The sequence below is a fragment of the Poecile atricapillus genome, chromosome 24 (genome assembly GCF_030490865.1).
Source record: "Poecile atricapillus isolate bPoeAtr1 chromosome 24, bPoeAtr1.hap1, whole genome shotgun sequence".
Classification (NCBI taxonomy): Eukaryota; Metazoa; Chordata; class Aves; order Passeriformes; family Paridae; genus Poecile; species Poecile atricapillus.
The window spans coordinates 4,682,273-4,699,864 of NC_081272.1; the positions used below are offsets into that span (position 1 = coordinate 4,682,273).

The window sequence follows — 17,592 nt, forward strand, 5'->3', positions numbered from 1 at the left end:
AGGAAGAGTTTTATGACTTTTGTGCCCTCCAGATCCTGGTTTGTGTCCCTGAGAATTTATTTTGCTGTGGTTTGTGCCCTTAAACTGGATGGATGAAGCCTTTGAGTTCTAACTTCCCAGAATTCAGCTTTTTATTTGTAAAATGGGGGTGATTCCTCTTTCCTGTCTCTTACAGAGGTTTGAGAGAAATGTGTTGGAAGAGTCTGGAACTGCGGATTTCCAGGTATGAGTAAAAAAGCTCCTGAGAACTGGAATACTGCTGAAGGTCCATGTGAGAGCCATGATGTGAATAATGGGAAAAAAGGAAAAAAAACTAATCAGAATCTTCATTGGGTATCTTCAATCCCATGCTGGAAACAGGGCAGAAATTCTGGGAAGAGAACCTGTGTAATCCTGTAAAACAAAGCAGGAGTGGAGAAGCCATGTAACCTTGTGTTGGAAACAAGGCAGGAATAGTGGGTGGAGAATAGAACCTGTGTAATCCTGGTGAAACAGGGCAGGAGTTCTGGGGAGAGAACTGTGTAATCCTGGTGAAACAGGGCAGGAGTTCTGGGGAGAGAACCTGTGTAATCCTGGTGAAACAGGGCAGGAATTCTGGGGAGAGAACTGTGTAATCCTGGTGAAACAGGGCAGGAATTCTGGGGGGAGAAGCTGTGTAATCCTGGTGAAATAAGGCAGGAATTCTGGGGAGAGAACCTGTGTAATCCTGGTGAAACAGGGCAGGAATTCTGGGGGGAGAACTGTGTAATCCTGGTGAAACAGGGCAGGAATTCTGGGGGGAGAGCCTGTGTAATCCTGGTGAAACAGGGCAGGAATTCTGGGGGGAGAGCCTGTGTAATCCTGGTGAAACAGGGCAGGAATTCTGGGGGGAGAGCCTGTGTAATCCTGGTGAAACAGGGCAGGAATTCTGGGGGGAGAAGCCATGTAATCCTGGTGAAACAGGGCAGGAATTCTGGGGGGAGAGCCTGTGTAATCCTGGTGAAACAGGGCAGGAATTCTGGGGGGAGAAGCCATGTAATCCTGGTGAAACAGGGCAGGAATTCTGGGGGGAGAGCCTGTGTAATCCTGGTGAAACAGGGCAGGAATTCTGGGGGGAGAACTGTGTAATCCTGGTGAAATAGGGCAGGAATTCTGTGTGGAGAAGCCATGTAATCCTGGTGAAATAAGGCAGGAATTCAGGTTATTAAATCCATACAACCCTGCCTTGGTTCCTGAGGCAGAGCTGTGGTTTCCACTTCTTGTGCCTTAATGATGCTCCAGCCTTGTTCCTCACAGGGTCTGGAGGGAGCCTGGCTGATCCTCAGCTCCCTGATTTCCAGCTGAACACATCCCAGGGATAGATCCAGTGCAGGTTGTCCCTAAGAAATGAAATGTTGATGAAATCATGGAATGGTTTGGGTTGGGAAGGGCCTTAAAGCTCATCCAGTGCCACCCCTGCAATGGGCAGGGACACTTCCCACTATCCCAGGTTGCTCCAAGTCCCATCCAGCCTGGCCTAGGACACTTCCAGGAGTGGGATGTGACAGGTGGACTCTTTCTTTGTGTCTCCCCTCTCATCTTCCCACATCTGAGGTGCACTGGGGCTCTGAGTTCATTGTTACTGGTGCTGCTGGGAGTTTGGGAGCGATGGATGGGCTTTGGGATTTCTCCCAGCTGTCTTGGTGTTCCTTCCACAGCCTCTCAGTTTGGTAGATGTCCTCCCCTGTCCCCTTCCCCACAAGGCAAAGAGAGTGAGAAATGTTGTGGAAACACTGGAGCTTCCTAATTGCTTGTCTAATTTATCTGAGTTGAAATTCTGGCTGGCAGCCACGTGTGGAGAAAAATAAGGGCCAGTGGGCACATCTTGCCAAGGCATGAATTCCTCCTTATAAATTGTCCTAGAGCACCTCAGCCATCTGGGTAACCCAAAATAGATGTTGATGCAGTGTGGAAAGAGGAGCAGTGAGGACTGAAGTAGTTCTGAGGTGGAGAATGTCACCTGGAGGATTGCTGTGAGATTGTTTAGCATGCCCACAAGAGTAAACAGACTCTGAATTTTATACTGGCACCAGCTTGGCCTATACCACCACCTTGTTTATTTTCATTAATGGGATTAAAAGGGAAGGAAGAGCTGAATTTTTTAAACATGGGTGGAGAGAAGAAATCTGGTGTTGGTGTATCAGGACTAAATCTAAAGCTCAGTGAATCAGAGAGGTTTGGGTTGGGAGGGACATTAAAGCTCATCCTATTCCAGCCCCTGCTGGAGGCAGGGACAGCTCCCACTGTCCTAGGCTGCTCCAAGCCCTGTCCCAGCAGGAGGATGCTCCAGCTTTTGACTGAATTATGACCCACACTGGAGCCTGTCCCCGTAGGAAGCGCTTTGCCTGAAGAGGTGAAGCACATTTGCTCCTGCAGCTCCTCCAGGAATGAAGGTTCTCCACCTTTTGCAGGACCCATAACTACTTGCAAAACAGCCAGGCTTTTCCAGCTGTGCAGAGTTAATTCCCATTTTGACCTCTACAGGTGCAATATCCTGGTAAGCCAAGCCTAAATGTGAACTTGGGAGTGAGCTGACTCAGTGGTGCTGGGTGAAACACTCAGATCTTTGTCACTGCCCTGAGTCACTGGTGCTGCAGCTGGGTGAGAGTTTGCTGGTGATTTGTTGTGACGGGGCTCCCAGAGGCTGTAAAATCTCATTTAATCAGTCTGGTACCTCTGACCCAGCCAAGTGGCTGAAACAGAGCAGCCCCAGCCTCGATGCAAAGCTGCTCTGCAGGGGTTGTTGTCAACCTCAGAACCTTGAAATTCCCAAGTGAAACACCCCGAGGGGATATAATTAAGCAGGATTCCACATCCAAGCTTTATGGTTTGATCTTTGCTATTAAAACTCAGCTTTTAAACTCTGCATTAACAGGAGTTTGAGGGACTAAGGCAGGAGTGAGTTGTGCACCACCCAGGCATTGAGTATTTTGTGTTAATCTCCCTCTGAACACACAAGTAAAGTCCCTATCTCTGAAATTTGCAGCCAAGTCTCTCTTCTATCAACCATCTTTATTGCACCAGCACTCAATTCTGAGCAGCTCGGGCATTTTTCATAAATAAAACATTTTTATTATTTGTCTCCATCTTTCCATACAAAAAAAAAAAAAAAAGGAAGAATAAAAAAGCCCCCTTCTTATTCTGTCATCCTTAAAAAATTTATTGCAGATGAATTGTCATCCAGCTGTTTCTCACCCTATAAATCATAGGGGATTATCTGAGATGGAAATGTTCACTTTAGGGAAAACATGAAGTCCTTATAGGACTCTGGGACTTTGATAAATGACAGCTTTTCCTCACAATACCAGGACAGAAAAACTGAATTCTCTTAAAATTGTGCGTGGCTCTCCCTGACAGAGTAGTTGAGGTTTGTCCCTGCAGCTTCTCCAGGAAATTAACCCAGGAATTCAGTCAAGCTTCAGGGGATTGCATCAAACTTCCAAATTACTTCTTTCTCTTCCTCACAACTGGGTGGGTTATTTTTTTACATTTTATTTTCTGGGAAGGTGATTGTTGTCCTACAAGGCTTATAGGATAGAGAGGAAAAGCTCATCCTTCCCTTTGGATCACCATCTCAAATAATCCCCCATTATAGGCATGGAACATGAAAATTCCTGAGTGGAAAAGGCCATTCCAGCACTTCCCAGTCCTGGACTGGGTATCACCACAGAGTAAATATTGCAGTGCTGCCCCTCCAAACCCCCCCAGATTCTTCTGGCACTTCCAGTGGGATTGAAGAGTTTTGTGTTTCCCTGAGCCACATCCACGTGCCTGGAATGGTCACCTGCTCCAAATCCCAGTTCTTGTGCTTCCCTCCTCCAAACACCCATTTAAATTCCAGTTTGCTCCTGCCATGTTCAATAATTTAATGTGTTATCAATTTACTCCTCATAGCTGGAGGGAATGACTGATGCTCTGTGCACACACTATGGGCACATCTACGGTTCATAAACAGCTAAAGTTAGGAAATTCTAAATGGTAAATGTATCTAATTATCTCCAATCATAGGCTCACTGTAATTAGTGGGATGCTGGTTCCCTTCTATTTTTAAAGAACAAAGATATTCTCTGTAATAAAAACCTCAACAGATTTGTGCCGTGGGTATGAAAATAGAACATGGTTAGACTATTTCTGAGTACAGAAACAACTTTCTGCCCCATTTTCTCAAAGGGATTCCTGTCTGGTGGTTTCACAGGCTGCAGCCTTCCCCTTCTGTTCCTCCATGGCTTCATCTGGAAAATTCTCTATTTCCTCATCTGTAAAATTATTTTTTGGAAGATGAAATAGCAGTTAACACTGTCACATTCCAAGCAGGATGGGCCAGGTTTGCAGGATGTTTTGTTGGGACGTTCAGAACTGGCCACGTGTTCATTCTGGTTGATTGCGAGCTGGATTTGTCAATTTTACTTTTTCTATTTTGGGAGCACACAGCAAATATTATCCAATTAATGCCAAGAGCATCCTTCCCTCTCTCCCCATTATTTGTCCTGCGAAACATGATTTGGCATAAATTTTTCTGTTCTAAATTCAGCTTTTCTTTGTGAAGATCAGCTGTTTACAGTAGCTTCCCTATAACACTTTAATTTTCAATTTTGCTCCTTTGAATGCTGCTTTCGCTTCTTCCTGTAAATATTTTGATGTGTCTGTGGTTGTTTTCCTTTAAATGTTTTGGGGAAGCGAATGCAGCAGCTGCTTAGGGTGCTTCAGAATTTGAAGTAGTCGGGTTTCATGGGACACACTTTTCACAAAGAAAATTGGTTGTGGTGGAAAAAAGTGGGAATTATTTGCCTCGTTAGGAGGAGGATGTACCCTGTGCCTCAGGCTTTGTTTCAACAGGTGACACCTTGGGAAAGGTGTAGGATCATGGTATGGTTTGGACGGGAAAGGATCTTAAATCAGCTCATCTCATCCCACCCCTGCCGTGGGCAGGGACAATTTTCCCTATCCCAGGTTGCTCCAAGCCCTGTCCAGCCTGACTTTGGACGCTTCTGAGGATGGGGCAGCCAGAGCTTCCCTGTGCCAGGGCCTCACCACCCTCAAAGGGAAAAATTCTTACCCAAAATCTCACCTAAACCACTCTCTGGCAGTGGGAAGCCATTGCCTGTATCCTGTTGCTCCAAGCCCTTGTAAATTGTGTCTCCCCATGCTTCTTGTTGGCTCCTTCAGGTCCTGGAAGTCACAATTAAGTCACCTCAGAGCCTTCTTTTCTCCAGGAACAATTCCAGCTCTCCCAGCCTGGAGCTGCTCCATCCCTGTGATCACCTTGTCCCTCCTCAAGGATCCTGGGGTGTAACTCTGCCGTGGGACAGGGACACCTTTCCCTATCCCAGTTTGTTCAACCTTGGACACCTCCAGGGATGGGGCAGCCAGAGCTTCCCTGTGCCAGGGCCTCCCCACCCTCCCAGGGAAGGATTTCCTCCCAAAAGCGGTGCAGCACCTGGAATTCGGGGGCGCTGCCGTTCGTCCGGAGGAATCAGAGCAGAGTTTTGGATGGAGCAAGCGGGACATAAAGAAGTGGGATAATAGCTGCAGGGAAGGTGACATTCCAGCCCGGCTCCGGCTGCGGGTGGCAGTGCAGAGCAGGATTTGTGTCCCGGTGGGCGCTCGCACGGCAGGCAGGAATTCTGTGTTTAGTGAGAGGTGATCTCGCAAGGTGAGACGCGGAGTGAGCGCTCGGGGTGAGAGGGGCTGGGACCGGAGCATCCCTCCCTGGGGGTGCAGAAGTTGGGGATGGCCGCGCTCATCGCAATTGTCCATTCCGTCAATAAACGCAGTATTTTTTCATAATTATTTTAGAGACAGTTCAGCCCTAAACCTCCGTTTGTTTGGGTTTTTGTTTTTTGTTTTTTTGGGGTTTTTTTTTTGCGACGCAAACCTACCCGGAGAGGAGCCCCTGGATTTGCAACAGCTGCGATCCGATTGCCCGGGAATAAAGTGGGATTGTGGCTCCTCAGTGTCTGTTTTTATGCCTGTGGATCGTTCCTGGTGCATGCAGGGCTCTTTGGCTCAGCCCCTGCCCTGCAGCAGCCCCATCACAGCTTCAGCCGGCTGCAATATTGGGGCTGGGGGACATCGCTGGCTGCCGAGGGGACACCGGCTCATGGAGCTGTGGTCCCTGTGCCCGGAGCTTTCCCTGGGGGAGCTGTGCCTGTGCACAATCGGGGCTGTTTGAATTGATACTGCAGCTTAAACAGACATAAAGCAACTCTTTCATGTGCCAGCCCCGGTTGCCTTGGCTCTTGGCAGCGGCTCCCGGTGTGGGAAGTGCGAGGATTGAAATGCAGAGGGGACGGAGGGAGAGGAAGAGAGAAGGAGGATTGATCCCAGGGGTGGAGGGACAGATCTGCGAGCCCTCGACATATAATTTGTTTTTTAGCTGTCAAATAAGCTCATTCAAGGCAACCGGAACACGGCCGAAGAAGGGGGTTTTGCAGCAAGAAACTGCAGCAAATGCAAAGCCGGGGGAGCAGGGGGATGGGGCCAGGGCAGCCCCCGATGTGGCCCCGGCACGGCCGAGGGGAGCGGCCCGGGCCCGGGCTGGAACCGGGGGCACCGGCCCGGCCTCGCATCCCGGGCAGAGCGGGGAAAATTGGGCTGCACCGCGGGGGGAAGGGGGATAACAGGGCTGGAGAAGGGATGTCGGGCTGGCAAACCCCCCCTGTTCCAGGGGGCTGTGAGAGAGGGGCAGCTCCGGGCCTGTCATGAACGGAAAGTCCGTGCTTGGCGAGGAGGGAGGAGGGGGAAGATGCTCGAGCGTTCCAGAGTGCCTTTTTCTTCCTTATTTATTTATTTCCTTAAGCTCTGGTGTCATGTTCGAGTTGTTTTCCTTGTCCCTGGATCTGAGCATCATTAGCAAGATAATGAAGTTCCCGAATGTGGCGTTAAGTGGCTGCATTCCCATTCCTCCCTCCCTTTTCCCCATCTTGCCTGCAGCTCCAGGGACCGGCGTACCGGGAGATGTTAAAACAAAAACAAGGGGAGGTGCTGCTGCTGCTGCTGGGGGAGAAACGAGGCTGTGCCAAGGGCAGGAGCTGCCTGTTGGCTCGGGGGAGGGGGCACAGCCTTTCCCAGCTCCAGGATGCCCCAGGAGCAGTCCCAGCAGCATCAGGGCAGCGCTCGGGTGCTGGGAGCCCTGCTGCCAGGACAAGGCACAGACAGGGAAAAGGGAGGGGAGGAGGGGGTCTGGCGTGATCTGTGTTTGCAACAAAATTTGCCTCGTCACAAAAATTGTGTCAGTAGCATCAAGTTGTTGTTTTGTTGGGTTTTTTTTTGTGGGGGGGCTGAATAACAGGGATGTGTGCGTGAGAGAGAAATGGGGGCTGTGGGGCTCGTTCCTCGTCAAGAATCCTAGAGTGTCAAAAATAAACACACTGCTGGAGCCCAGTTTGTGAGGTTGGGTGCTGGTGGGAGGTTTTGGGGGGTAGCACAGCATCCACCCCTCCACAACACCCCTCTGGCCCGGCTTCCAGAGAGGGAACAAAGCGGTGGGAACGATTAATCAAATAGCTTAATAAAAAAAAAAAAAAAAAAGAAGAAAAGTATAAATCCCCGAGGGCTGCGTGGTGCTGGTGGTGGTGCTGCTGCCGAGGAGCTGGCTCTGAGACAGCCACCGGGAGGGACGCGCCAGCCCTCCCCTGCTCTCCTCTCCTCGCCTTCCCTCTCCTCTCCCCGAGCTGCTGCCACACTTGGTTCATTCCAGCTGCAGAAGCTCAGAGCCTTCCATGCGGTGGGATTTTTTTTTTTTTCCTCCTCCTGGGCTGAAAAAAATTAAGGGGGAAAAAAATATATATATATATAAAAATCACAAGCCTGACCCGCTTCCCCCCCCTCGCCTCCCCCCTCCTCCTTCCTTTCTCCTCTTCATCCAGCCGAGCCGAGGACTATCCCAATCGCCGAGGGGAAGGAAAAAAAAGGGGGAAAAACCCAACAGCGGCAAACCAGCAGACACCCAGCACGCCCCATTCCTGCTGCTGCCCTTTGACATGCAACCTTCCTTGGGATGGGACCAGCCGGGATGCAGCTGCAGCTTCGGAAGGCACTGGTGGAAATTGGGGATCGTGGCTCTCATGACGGCGGAGGGGAGCGCCTGGAGCCGGGTGCTGCTGCTCTCGCTGGGGCTGCTGGCTGGCTCGGCGATGGGTGAGTGCCTGGGCAACTTCTGCAGGAGCATTGCTCATCCATCCCCGGCTCCTGCGGGGAGAGCACTGCCGCTGGACCCCCGCGAGGGGTGCGGGCTGTGTGCCACTGGGGTGGTGACACTGGGGTGTGTGCCACTGGGGTGTATGCCACTGGGGTGGTGACACTGAGCATTGTGCCACTGGGGTGTGTGGCACTGGGGTGTGTGCCACTGGGCTGTATGCCACTGGGGTGGTGACACTGAGCATTGTGGCACTGGGGTGTGTGGCACTGTGGTGTATGGCACTGGGGTGGTGGCACTGGTGTGGTGGCACTGAGCTGTGTGGCACTAGTGTGGTGGCACTGGGGTGATGGCACTGAGCTGTGTGGCACTGGGGTGGTGGCACTGAGCAGTGTGGCACCGGTGTGTTGTGGCACTGGTGTGTGTGACACTGGGGTGATGGTGCTGGGGTGGTGGCACTGGGCAGTGTGGCACTGGTGTGGTGGCACTGGGGTGATGGGACTGAGCTGTGTGGCACTGTGGTGTGTGGCACTGGTGTTTTGGCACTGGGGTGGTGGCACTGGGCTGTGATGGCACTGGGGTGATGACACTGAGCAATGTGGCACTGGGGTGATGGCGCTGGGGTGGTGGCACTGGGCAGTATGGCACTGGTGTGGTGGCACTGGGGTGATGGCACTGGGGTGATGACACTGAGCAATGTGGCACTGGGGTGATGACACTGAGCAATGTGGCACTGGGGTGATGGCACTGGGGTGGTGGCACTGGGGTGATGGCACTGGGGTGATGGCACTGGGGTGCTGGCACTGGGGTGATGGCACTGGGGTGCCGGCACTGGGGTGATGGCACTGGGGTGCTGGCACTGGGGTGGTGGCACTGGGGTGGTGGCACACACTGCCCTGTTGTCTTGGGCACAGCACCGAGGGTGTTCAATTCAGACCTTTGGAGCTGCATCCTTCGGGAGCAGCAATTTTTGAAGCACTGGTGTGTGATAAAGGGTGGCTCTCTATGATCTCATTCCCCTTCTCCAGTGGGTCAGGTTTGGGCACAGGCGCTGGTGATGTGCAGGATGACTGTGAAAAATGCCAGCCCCGCTTTCCCCTCTGCCTTTCCTTGGCATCTTAATTCACGATTTCACTACTCTGCTGCTTGCCTACAGCTGATAAAACAGATTTCTGGATGCCTTGCATGAAGATGGAAGCACTTTCCTCCTTTTCCTCCTGCCTTCCCAGCTGAATATCTCTTATATATGAGCTCATTGGCCTCAGCATCCTGGTTTTTATGAAATATGCATGTTTGGGCTTGAAAGCAGAAGGAGACTTGAATTTGGGGGCAGTTTGCTTGTGTCTCCTACCTTATTTCCGCAGCTGCCCTTGCAGCCAAAGCAGATCCAGGGACTCAAGTTTATTTCTGGTGTAAACAGCAAATATTTAGGGACTGTCCTTCTGTGTGTGTAGGAGGGGGAAGAGTGGGAGAGCCGAGTGCTTGGCAGTGGCTGCTCTCCACACTGTGCAGTGCCCCGATTTCCAAGAGTTTCCAAGTCCCGTTGTCTTGTCTGCTGTATCCTGGGCTGGAGGAATGTGTGTTTGGGTGTTGATGTGTATGAAAGCTCCTTGGGGGTGGTTTTTTTTTGGGGGGAGGAAGACTTTATCTGGAATGTGAGACTGATTTTATTATGTAAGGCAGGTTTCCTTCGGGGGGCTTGGGGATGAGGATTAACTGCTGCTCCTGAGCAGTCTTGCAGGGGAGCTGAACAGTTTTGCTGACTGGGAGGATCTGTTAGGAAAGACTGGAAACCCACCCAAACAACCTACAGGTCCCTAATAAAGGCTGAATGTTTATTTTGGTGGCGATTTTTCATCTCTTCAGCATGAACATTCAGCCTGTGCACAGAGGAAAACCATTCCAGCAGCTTCTCTTGAGCTTTCCTCACGTGAGCAGACTGATGGAGAGATACCTAAATCTCAGATTTACTCTACCAGGGGCTTACAGCTTTTTCTCTTTTTCTGAGCTGTCTGTGTCTTATTCATACTGGATCTTCCAGGCTTCATTCTGTACCTCACTGAGCATTTAATCCTTTCTTCTCAGGCCCCTCGTCCCTCCTGTCTGCATTTAGAGCTCTCTGTTCTGGATCCTTCAGCCAGAGGTTGATGCTCTGGCTTCTTTTGCTTTGTGAGCAGAAGACCTGCAAAAGCTTTTTAGACCTCAGATGGTTTTTTATCTGCATCAGAGCCAGAGGCATTGATCAATAAGTCCTCTCTTTAGATTTTGAAACCCCAGCAAGGATGTTTTTGTGAGAGCAGGGTGCCAACTTCGGTGTCAGTGTCTGGTGCTGGATACGCAGGGATGCACACGCAGGGAGGGGAGGCAGCCGCCCTTGGCAGGGTCACGGTGGCTTTAGGGTGTAATCCCAGGAAATCAGTTCAGCCTCTGCTGAACCCTGAACCCCTGTGGAACAAAGTTCCAAGAGCTCCAAGCTCTCCCGTTCCAGGGTTGTGGAGGGAGCAGTAGCCAGGAGTTCCCATAGTGTGGCAGCAGAGCCGTGTGTGTGGAGCTGGCAGCCAGGAGTTAGACAGAAAAAGGGGGAGAAACCCTGCTCCCATCACACCAGCTGGGCCCTGCCTGCAGTCCTGCTGCCCAGAAATGGCCTTCTGAAAAGCAGCCCGGAGCCTGTGGTGCCCTCAGGTGTCCCAGGGTAGGATAAGGGAGCTTCCCTTGGGAAAGGATGGAGCTGGAACAGGAGGGGAGGTGGTGCCTGGTGATGGGAAGTTTATTGTGGGCATGGAAGGGGAAGTGCTTCGTGAGAATCCCCTTTCACTTTGAAGGCTGCAGTGATGGTTTCACAGGGATAAGATGGGCAGAGGGCACTGGATTTGCCTTTGGCTGTGGGTTGATGGTGAGCCCTGCCTGGCCTCTCCAGTGTGATGATTCTGGAATTTTGTGTATTGATTGTCAATCAGGGCACAGCAGTGCTCCTCACCCCTTTCTGGTGCTTTCTGAGCAATCAGCTGTGCTCCAGCACTGCAGGGTGTGTTAGGGGCATGTGTAGGCCCCGTGTGTGTGGTTAAAAACAGATCAAATACATTTTAATGGCCTATTCTAAAAGGGTCTTGACACCATTATTTACACACTGTGCTTTATTAGTCAGCACCTTGCTTGGTACTGGGTTAAAGGAGGATGCACCAGCTTGAAACACCAGCTCACCAATTTTAAACCCCTGTAATTTTCTTTTTTCTCAGTGGAAAACAGGCCTCTCTTCTGAAGAGTGGAAGAGCAGGAAACTATTCATGAATTTTGTGTATGAATTTAAGATGTGGGCAGGAACAGAGGGCAGAGGAGGTTTCATTGCAGAGATCTCCACCTGCACTGATAATTCCACTCCCCCGAGGGACCACAAGGGGTTAAAGAACATTCCCCGTTGTCCTGCATTTTAAATTAGGTGAGGACCAGTGCTAGAAATGGGAGGAGAAGGTTCAGTAGGAGGTACAGTCAGTAAATCTAGTGGTTCTGGATCAAACTTGAATTCCAGACTTGAGCTGGAGACTTGTTCTGTCCAGAGGCACACTGAGAACATGGAATGGGATGTATGAAAACTAAAGCAGATTCATGATTTAAATAGCAGTTTAAAGACATGTGTAAAGTGGGTTCATCCCCTCAGTGTGCTTCTCATTTCAGCATCCTATTGAAATTGGCCCCTTTAGTTCCTGTTAAGGATGTTTTGGATCCATCCATGAGCCATCCTTGCTTGTGGAAGGTGATGTTGGGTCCTGCTGTGGGTAAATGTAGGTTAGAGAGCACCTGTGCATCCATCTGAGGTGGTTTTGGGGAATTCTGTTTAAAAAAGTCCAGTAAGTAAAATATGATTCTGCTCTTTCTGTTGTTCAGACAAAATTTCAAGGCTGGTGAGAAAAGAGGAGCTTGGGAGATTCCAGGAGTTCTGGGAGCACTGAGGGGTCTCTGATGAGCCTGCCCAGCTCCCATTAATCAGCACAGAGCTTTCCTGAGCCCAGAGTGAGCTCAGGGGATGGGGCTGCACCACCACCATGTGCATTTATGCTTTAAATCATCCCTTTATTTTGTTCTCTTGTCTTCAGTCCCCACTTGCGAGTTCCCAGTGAGGAACATCCACATCCAGCAAGTTTCCCCATGGAATTGTGTGCCCATAATGAGGAGGGGGAAGAAGAGCCCTTGTTAAGTTGTGGCCAGGACTCTGCTGCAAGCTTTGGGATGTTTGGCCCACAATTCAGGGAATCACAGAACCATTCTGACTGGAAAAGACCTTTAAGGTCCCAGCTGAGGGAGCTGGGGTTGTTCAGCCTGGAGGAAAGGAGACTCAGAGGTGACCTTAGCACTGTCCACAGCTCCCTGAAAGGCGGCTGTGGGCAGCTGGGGTTGGTGTCTTTCTGCAGGCAGCACTGACAAAACCAGAGGACACAGCCTCAAGCTGTGCCAGGGGAAATAGAGGTTGGATATTAGGAAAACGTTTTTCATGGAAATAGTAAAATACTGGAATGGTCTGCCCGGGGAGGTGGTGGAGTCACCATCCCTGGTTTGTTTATAGAAGACTGGATGTGGCACTCGGTCTGTTTGTGGTGTTAGGGCTGGGTTGGACTCGATGATCTTGGAGATCTCTTCCAACCTGGTCATTCTGTTGTTGGAATCCAGCACCAGCCCAGCACTGCCCATCCCACCTTCTGCCTTCCCATTCCTTGTACCGATCCCATTGGTTGGAGCCGAGATGGAAGCTGTTCCTTGCCTGTCACTGTTAGTTTTTTTTGCTGTGGCTGCTGAGTGCAGCTGAAGAACATCTCAGCCCCAGCTTTCCCCTCCACTGAGCTGTGCCTGTCCCCAGGAGCCTCCCAGGGAAATGCTGGATCCTGCAGAGCTGTGCCCTGGGAAATGCTGGATCCCACTGCTCCCACCTGCAGGGAGCAGAGCTGGGTGCTTGCTCCTCTGCTGCTGCCTCCCCCTGCCAGAAGCTCCTGTCAGACACCAGCACGTGGAGAGGGATGCAGGATCCGAGGATCTGCCGTCCAGGTGTGGCTGAGCTGTTGATCAGGGGATGTCAGTGCTGTGGGGGATGTGTCCTGGTGCAGAACTGAGCATTCCTCCCTGCTCTGCACCCAGGGAATGGTTCCTGCTCTCAGCCACTTCCACCAGTGCTCCAGGGATTTCCAGCCATGGAATTACTGCATGGTGTTTGCTGCCCTTCTCCGGTTTCCGAGAGCCCAGCTGGCTGGGAAATGCCAAATTTCACAGCTGTGCTTCTGTTCCTGCTGCTGCCCCCCCAACCCCTGCCAGAATCTGGCCTGGATCTTGACCAGAGGAAATTGTTATGATAAAGTTGAGGGTTAGCTGGGGGCAAGGTCAGGCAGCCTTAACTGGTTTTGAGCCCAAAGCATTGCAAGAAAAATCTTCTTAACTCTGTTTTTATCAGGAGTATCCTGAGACACAGGGCTGGAGTACATTTTTCGCAGGCTTTAGTGAAATTATAACAAAGCTCTGTTTAGCTGAGTGGATCTTAAATAATACTTCTTTACTCTCCTCCATGTTTCTAGGCATTGGGAGGTTCAGAAACACCATGATAGGCCTAAATTTAAATTAGGCTTTTTTTTCCCAACAGAAAATAGAGCAAATTCAAATGGAAGGGAAGAGATAAGACTTTAAGGGCTACAAAAAAAGGAAATGATTAAGTAGTGAAGATTCTGTACTGCTGGAATTGTTGAGTGCAGCATTGAGCTGTCTCTTTGACATCCACAGCAGCCAGAAATGTCAGAGGTGGTGGGATCCCATTGATTGGCTCTAATGTCCTGTGAGGAATGATGGGAAGGGAAAGGGAATCAGGCTTTAAGGGGAGTTTAAACCAGGTGAGGCTTTTTGCTCCACCTGGGAAGAGGTGGGAACCGTCCATCCTGCCTGGTAACTGAGGATTTATGGTCCAGCTCAGTATTTAAATTTCCACTGCTCGTTGAAGTGTTTCCCTGAAGTCAGTTTAGTGAGAGCTCCAGTGTGTGCAGTTCATCCTTGTCCTGGAGATATTGCAGGAACCCAGCCCTGAGCCCACCCAGCCTCTGAGATCAGTGAAACCCTAATAAATGTCAACAGGTGATAACAAAACCTCAGCCTGATATCCAGAGGTTTCTTCCAGCCCAAACCACTCCATGGAATAATTCTGCTTCATGGAGTTTCTTGTACGAGGTTGTTTGTGGAGTTTGGGGCAGCTCACCTTAACCACAACATTGCTTTTGCCAGTTTGTTCCTCAGTTCTCCACTAAGAAACAGGAGGCTCCTTGCTGTGAGGTGATTTCAGTGCAACTCCAAGGTTATTTCCTGCTCTGAGGAGAAGGCACTTCCCATGGCTTTCAGTGGAATTGGGATATGGAGATGAACCCAGTGATAGGAGCAGCAGCAGTTCTGTGTGTGCACAGCGTTTCTGGGGGAGTGCAGTACAGTACAGTTATAAAAACTGATGTTCTCTGCTTGCCATAAACAGGATGCAGTGCAGGAATCTGCAAAATCTCTGTGCTGCCTCCATGCTCTGCAGTGGTAAACGTGTAATTGGGACAATCCCATTGATTAAAGGAATTAAATTAACTCTGTTTCAGTGTCTTGGCTCCATGGACGCAGCCAGAATGGAGACTGCAGGGAGCTTGGATGAAATTATTTTACACCTCCCTTGCATGGAAGTGGAAGACTGTTTTTTGGGTGGTTTTTCCTCTTTTTTTAATGGGACCTCATGGTGGGTTGTGTGGTGTTTCTTCTTTCTTCCCAGTGTCAGGTGCATTCCCTGGCTCAGCCCTTTGCAATATTTTCCTGTCCTTCCAGGGCACAGGCATCACCTGTAGGAATAAAGTCCCTGGTTTTGAGTGCACAGTTGAGTTTGATGGATGGAAAGAGAACTGGGGGCTGTGTCAGAGTCCTGCTGGTGCTGGTGATTCCCAAGGGGGCAGGAAAATTGTGGAGTAAGGAGATGTGATGTGACTTCCACTGGAAGAGGATCTTGTAACTGCGAGGGCTGGAGCAGCTGTGGCTGCCAGGGAGGTGTGGGATAAGGGAATAATCAAACAAATCAAATCCTGCCCCATTGCTGACTGCAAAAATCCGCTGGGAAACGAACCCGCTATTTGGGGGGTGAAGGCTTGCAGAGGTTGCAGGAAGTGGAACAGGGTGTGGAACCAGCCCGTGGTGCTGGTGTGTGACAGTGTGGTGTGATTACCAGCAGTGTCATTAGCTGGGAGCTGTAAACACCCAGAACTGTGGGATCAGTGAGGCTGGAAAAGCCCTCCCAGGCCATGGAGTCCAAGCTGTGCCCAATCCCCACCTTGTCCCCAGCCCAGAGCACTGAGTGCCACCTCCAGAGCCTTCCTCAGACACCTCCAGGGATGAGACTCCACCAGCTCCCTGGGCAGTTCTGATGCCTGACAGCTCTTTCCATGCAGAAATTCCTCCTGGATACACCTGGAGGTGGCCCTTGTGTGGCAGAGAGAACATATCAACAAGTATTGTGTGTAATTCTGGAGTGCTGTAGGAAAGAGGTGGAAATCACAGCCCAGAGGGGCTTTCTTCCAGTGCTGCTGGAACTCTTGCTTGTCAAACAAGGATTGCCTTAGGAAAAGACACAAAGAAGGCCACCAGTGGCACCAGAGCCAGCCTGGTTTGTGTGAGTACTCCCAAGGCAGGGCTGGAGCTGCAGCCAAGTCTTCACAACAAAAATTCTCAGCCCTTGCTGGCATTTCAGCTTCTTCCTTTGTTAATCCTGGGTGTCCTCGGAAGGCAGCTCCTCTTTCCATCCGACCAGCAGGAAATCTACAGCATGGTGAATGCTTTCCCCTTCCCTCCTTGTCAAAAGGCATTTCTGCTCCTGTTTCAGGGCATTTCTACTCCTGTTTCAGGGCATTTCTGCTCCTGTTTCAGGGCATTTCTGCTCCTGTTTCAGGGCATTTCTGCTCCTGTTTCAGGGCATTTCTACTCCTGTTTCAGGGCATTTCTGCTCCTGTTTCAGGGCATTTCTGCTCCTGTTTCATTCCTGGGCAGAGCAGTGGAGGTGCTGGAAGTCAGGGAAGATGGGAGGCAGAGGAAGGCCTGGCCAAGGTCACCCAGCAGGGTGTCAGCAGAGCCAGGAGCAGCCTGGATGTCACTCCTGCGTCATCCCACACTGAGCACCAGCACGGGAATGTGATGCTGCAGCTCCTGAGGTGGTTTTTGAGAAGCCTTCCTGCTGCAGATGAGGTTGGAGCCGTGTCTGTGCAAAGGCATTTCACAGTGGTTACACTGGAACAGAACAATTCCTGCATCCATTTATCAAAATGTCTGTGATTTCCATTTCCAGACAGATAAAACAACGGTGAATCCCAAATAAAGGTGTCTCTGTCCAGAACACTTTGAAACAAAAGGAAGGGAAGATTTGTTCCTCTGACCTCTGGAATGGGAAGACTGTTCTGTCCTGGAGAAATGGCTTTATTTGGGTTTCATCCACCGGCCTTGGTGCCACCTACATTTCTTTCAGTGTAGCACTTTACCTGTTCCTCAGCTGTCACTTCAGTGTAGACCAAAGCACGGTCACAGCCTGATAATCATGGCCCCAGCTGCATTAGAAGGTGCAAGAAGGGCTGGAATAGCCAAGAAAGATGAGTTAATCACAGGCAGAGAATTAACCACAACTGGGGATTTGCTGCTTCAGTGCTCTCCTGTTATTTGCACACTCCCCTGACTTGCAGGAGTTTGAGGCCGGTTCCTGCTGCTTCCCATGGCTGGGAGCACTGGGGAAGCCACCAGGGTGTGAGCCTCACTCACTCTGGTTCCCTTCCCCAGCCCTAAACTGCGATAAATAGAATTTGCAAAATGATTTACAGATTTATTCTGCAGAGAGAGATCTCGGGATGTTTGTGAGGAGCTTTCAGCAGATACAGATTACACGAGGTTGATTAACTGCACAACTTTTATGTGCTCTTGGTTCTCTCCCTTGATTGCGTGGAGTGAATTCAATCATTTCATGTACAATTTGGGATTAATTGTGAATGACATTTTGAGGTGAAAGTTGTGTCTGCTACCGAACTTTAAGTAGTATTGTCAAAAAAAGGCAGGAATCAAACCAAATGCAGTTTCTGTTGCAGGAAGGATTTACACAGCTCTTATAATTCGTACAGAATTGCCTCTACAGTTTTTATATGTTTTGATCCATGTTTTATGGAAAGACTGCAGATTTTAAAAGCAAAGTGTGCTCACTAGAGATGGAAGGTGGGAGGTGTGCACTGAGAATTTGCCAGAAACATCAGGGAAATGGATCCCAGTCTTTAGCAAACAGACTATTGGCAGAGAGGATGGTCTGGACCTTCTGATTTTAATCTGCCAAACACTCTACCTTTGAAGCAGTTACTTAAATTATGTGAGCTCCAGCTTCTTGTCTATGGAGGGGGAAAAGCAGTGCTGTACTAACAGTA

General features: G+C 50.3%; 1 protein-coding gene across 1 annotated transcript in view; it reads left to right on the forward strand.

Annotated features, from left to right (window-relative positions):
• The first annotated feature begins 7,575 nt into the window (after positions 1 to 7,575).
• The window catches only part of CSMD2 (CUB and Sushi multiple domains 2), a 278,621-nt gene continuing 268,604 nt past the window's right edge, over positions 7,576 to 17,592 (forward strand). The window contains exons 1-2 of the mRNA XM_058856609.1: positions 7,576 to 7,744; positions 7,887 to 8,157. Of these exons, the coding sequence (XP_058712592.1) occupies positions 8,001 to 8,157 (157 nt within the window). The 5' untranslated portion in view covers positions 7,576 to 7,744; positions 7,887 to 8,000. The remainder of the gene's footprint in view (positions 7,745 to 7,886; positions 8,158 to 17,592) is intronic.